The sequence below is a fragment of the Frankliniella occidentalis genome, unplaced genomic scaffold, assembly GCF_000697945.3.
Source record: "Frankliniella occidentalis isolate FOCC.00 unplaced genomic scaffold, Focc_3.1 Scaffold78, whole genome shotgun sequence".
Taxonomy (NCBI): domain Eukaryota; kingdom Metazoa; phylum Arthropoda; class Insecta; order Thysanoptera; family Thripidae; genus Frankliniella; species Frankliniella occidentalis.
Window position 1 is genome coordinate 417176 of NW_026267208.1, and position 4707 is coordinate 421882.

General features: G+C 56.3%; 1 protein-coding gene across 1 annotated transcript in view; it reads left to right on the top strand.

The window, feature by feature from the left end:
* The window catches only part of LOC113214528 (lachesin-like), a 173165-nt gene that overhangs the window by 99646 nt on the left and 68812 nt on the right, over positions 1–4707 (top strand). Inside the window, exon 3 of the mRNA XM_052268880.1 lies at positions 1055–1262. Coding sequence (XP_052124840.1) covers positions 1055–1262 — 208 coding nt within the window. The remainder of the gene's footprint in view (positions 1–1054; positions 1263–4707) is intronic.

Consider the following 4707-nt stretch of genomic DNA (forward strand, 5'->3'; position numbering starts at 1 on the left):
GGGGGGGAGGGGGCACCGCACTCCATGCATCACGTTGCATTCAGCAGCAGCCATGAATGGAGGAATGCCTGCGCGATATACCAGATTTGTCAGCGAGAAACAACAAGGGACTGTTAGGGTGATTATTGTGGCCGGTGCCCCGGGGCTGTTCATGTGTGTGTGTGTGTGTGTGTGTGTGTGTGTGTGTGTGTGTGTGTGTGTGTGTGTGTGTGTGTGTTGGGGGGGGGGGATGCGCACGCCCTCGTGCGAGACAGAGAGAGAATGAGAAGTGTCTTTGTTTGACTCGCGCACTCGCGAATGATGAGGCTGGTAGCAGCAGCTTTTGGTCGGGCGGCATATATGTTTCTATCCTTTTGTATTTGATCTGCTCTGCTCACGCCTCCCGCCCCTTCCCCTCTCTATCCCTTCCCCTCACTCTCTCTCACACACTAGCGCGAAACGGTAAATGTTTTTGATCAGCTGGGCTCTGCGCCGTCTCGCGTAGCTTATACCCGATTTAATCGTTGATGAAATATGGTAAAAAGATGACCCGTCAGTCTGCAGCTGCCGCGAGCTCCATCGCCCCCCACCCCCTCCTCGTTCCCTTTCTCCCCTACACCCTCCCCATTCTCGCTCGCTCCGGCCACCCGGTCTACTGAGGAAAGACGGGAAAACAAAGACGAATATGAAATTCCTCGAGTTTGCCTCCTCCCGTTGTATCGGTTTTCCGAAGGAATGTCGAGCGATTTTCATGCCGTCACCCGCGGCCGCGCGTCCCAGGGGGCGCAGCCAGCCAGCCAAGAGCCAGCCAGCGGCCGCTATTGCTGCGTCCCGCCTGAATATTTCCAAACAAATATGGGACGAGCGCCGCGCGAAGCACATCTGGTGCGGCCAAAACTCAAACTTGCAGCAGCGGCCCTTTGGTATCAGGCAGAGGAGCGGGCAGCCAGCCCGGGGCGAGCATCTTGGGATGTGTTCTTTATAGTCCGCGCGGTACCGATCACTCCCATTGATTTAAAGCAAAACACGAAGAACTAAGTGAATCCTCTAAACGTGTCCTTGTCTGTGTGCGCAGGTGGGGTGGATGAAGGTGTCGGACCAGACCATCCTGGCGCTGGCCAACAGGGTGGTGACGCACAACGCGCGCGTGTCCGTGTCGCACGACACGCAGCGCACATGGCAGCTGCACATCCGCCAGGTGAAGGTGTCCGATGCTGGCTGCTACATGTGCCAGATCAACACGCCGCAGATGAAGAAGCAGACCGGCTGCGTGGACGTGCACGGTGAGTTGAACCTTTACCTTCGTCGTGTCGAGACGGTCACAAGGGACTGTCTACAAAACGTCTTAGTTCGAAATATTTTTGGACTATATATGTGTTATTATTTGGCCGTCATCCTTTCTTTGTTGCTGTTTTTTGTGCGATTTCGATAGAGTAACTGCAATACAACCTCAATCCATGAAAACCACCGCGGAAACACCTCGGGCGCGACCGTTAATGAGTTCACAATGTCAGCTCTTGTCGTCTCCTGCCGCTGCTCGAGGAGGCAGCCCGCCCGGCTGGCTATGGCTGGCTGGCCGCGGCGCGCACCCGCCTGTCGGGATCAGAGTTACAGTAACGGCGGCCCGGGACAAGGCTTCGCCATTTGTGGTCGCTGCGCGTCTGAACGCCTTTGTCACGAGCTGCCTGCCTGCAACCCCTCCCCGCCCCCCACCCTCCCCCCGGCCCCTTACTGCTGCTGATGCCGACTGAAAAGTTCCTCTTGCTTGCTGCTCGCCAAAGTTGATGAGAAACTGCATAAAACACCCGTCCCTCTTTCTGCACGGCTCCGCCAACCCCGACCCTACCCCAACCCCTCAAAATCATGCCCCCCTTTCCGACCCATTCCGCCCTCCATCCGGGCCCCTCACAATGCCTAGAGCCATGGCTCGTATTATTTTCGGTGCGTGCTGCATGCCTGCCATGGCGGCGCCTAGCTGCGGCGCATCGCTCGCTTTTGTTCTCGTGGGCAGAATAATCTGCAGTGCAGCTGCTCGAAAACGCGGAGGGGGAATGCTCAACTCCCGCGCTTACATGAGGCGTGAGCGCACTAACTTTATTTGTCTATCTTTTATTTCCGCGAATTTAAGCTGAGTTTGTGCACTCATTTCTGCGTTGATGAAGAACACTTATCTGAATTTAACTATAGGACGGACATATCACGAAATTTCGCGCAGAAATTTGTCCGAATCGTTTCGAAGGTTTCGTCTCCTACTATAAGCAACACTTTATTGTACCAATTGAAAAACTTGCGAAGGCATTTCGGTGTGGACGCGTGCGGCCAGTGCAAAACCAGAGCACCCAGCAACCCAACAACAACGAAGGTCCTTGTGCCGACCAGGCGTGAAGCAAACTGCAGCAGGAGCTCTAGAAACTCACTTCCCCCAAAACTTGACCCCCTGCCCCTCCACGCTTCTCCACGCCCCTCCACGCCACATCCCGTCCCCCCGGATGGAGCGGAGGTCCGACCCACCCAACTCAGACACTGCCTGGCGAGGTATACGACATTTACGATCAAACCATTCATATTCAAACAAGCCCTGTTTTGCTGAGTCGAGCCCCGCGCTCCCTCCCACTGGGTCTTGCTGCCTAGGATGATGGGATGGGGTCACACCTAACCCTGCGGGATTCCAATCCTTTCCCCCCTCCCTTTCGCCCAAATCCCCGACGACCCCGCCCCCTTTCCTCGCTTTTTCCTCTTTGTCGAAGGCATCACGGCGCCACGCTGGTCAGTTTAGGTTCTGGGAAGGGGCTAGAGCGAGGGAGCAGGAAATTGTCGGCATTTTTCTTATTACTCTGTGTTCGCTTTGGTTGTAAGTCTTTTAGCGCGTGCCCCGTAAATGCCGTCGCGAGCCACGCTTGTTGGCGTGCCTCTGATGTCGCCTCCGAGCTTTTATCGATATTATATACGCGATGCAGAGACAGAGGAATCCCGTGAGAGTGGGAGGGAAAAGGAACGCGCTACCGTCCTTGCTCTCGCCTCTCTCGTCAAACTTTCTCCCTCTCTATAGCTCGCATATTCCCCTCTCGGTAGCATCTGTGCTCGCCCTTATTCTGCTTATTCTTTTTCCCTCTCGTTTCATCTCTCTTTTTGCTCTCTCACTTCCCCGCCCTTTTTTGCGCCTCATTTGAAAGTCGTCGAATCGAAAAAGGACACGCTACACGACATTTGTCCTCGTCAGTTATCGGACGCGTTGTGTGGCGCGGGTAGCCCTCTGTATCCGGCGGATAGGAGGGGCGCGCGGGGTAAGAGGCCCTCTTCCAGTTTCTTGACCCCCTTCCCCCATCTCCTCGCACTTCACAGCCCGACCACCCTTTTCCTTAGCTGCCTGTGACTTTTCTTTCCCGGCGGAGGAGAAACACAATAAAATACCGCATAACCTGTACTTATGACACTCTTTTCTCTCTCCCCCCGCTCCCTCCTGAAGCCCTTCCCTTGGCCGGCCAGCCACTGCTGAGCGCTATCGGGCCACGCCAGTTGGCCACTCTTTGCACTTCTTCTGAAACAGCGCCCGTCCGAAACACGCATGCTTCGCTGCCGTCCTCCCTTCTCCTTCCTTTCTCCCCTTCACTCTTCTCTACTTATCTCTCTTCCCCGTCGCCCCACCCTGTCTCTCGCTCTTTTCCTCTTCCCTCCCTCCCTCCCTCCCTCCCTCCCTCCGACTCTTACCGCCAAGTAGCCTTGTGCTATCTACAGCTGATGGAATGAGTAGGGGGAGAGCGGCCAGAGAAAGGAATCTGACCGTGGAACTTAAAAGCGAGGGGAGGGGGAGCATTTTTTATGTCGGTGTGCCTACTGTTTTTTCTGTTATTGTTGTTTTTTTACCGGGCGCGGAACAATAATGGAGTAGTGGTTGCAATAAGGTGAAAGGGAGGCTACAAGTTGCGGGGAAGTAGAAAGGAGGAGAAAGTAAGAGAGAACGTGGCCAAAAGACAGAGAGAGAGAGAGAGAGCGACAGTGGAGCTCTGCGGCCGAGGTGAGAGAGAAAGGAGGGGGGGGGGGCGTCGGATAGAAAGAGAAACAATCACGTTTCGAAACTCCCAACAACAAAGGAACGGAAGAACGTGGCTGGGATAAGTTTATAAGTGACATGCGCGTGAACCGCAGCAGTTGCGGCGGGAAAGGCAACGAGTTTGTAGAGAGTGGAGGATGTACACGTTCACCTATATCGAACCAGGTCAGGGCCTTTAGGGCTATCTTCCGGCTGCAAATGGCAAACACGGTGGACTTCCGTGCAGAGGCCACTGGGAGGCCGTCCTCTAGGAGCTTCATCTCCACGACCCATAGGGGCTGACCAGGCTGTTCGGCGCCCTGAACAGGCGGAGGCGGACTTCAGCCGGACGCGCCCTCGCGCTCGAGGTGAGAGAGGGGAGGGTGTTTCGCACGCCCGATAGGGCGGCTGTAGTATGAGATACTGTTAATGAAGTCGGGGATGTGGACGCAGGTCCCCGCCGGCCAACCCAGCCGCCGGGATAGCGCGGCACGGCCGGGGCACGGCCGGGGCACGACCAAGGCACGGCGGTCGGGGCGTGTTCTGTCGGCTCACTGGACTCCCCTCCCCGCCCGACCACAAGTAGGCCCTTTTATTGTTTGACGTTCCCTCCTATTTCCACCCCACAGCCTGTCGCCTCGAGTGGTTCACGGAGCGAGCGCGCAGTCCCCCGAGCACCCCCGCCCCGCCTCGCTCCG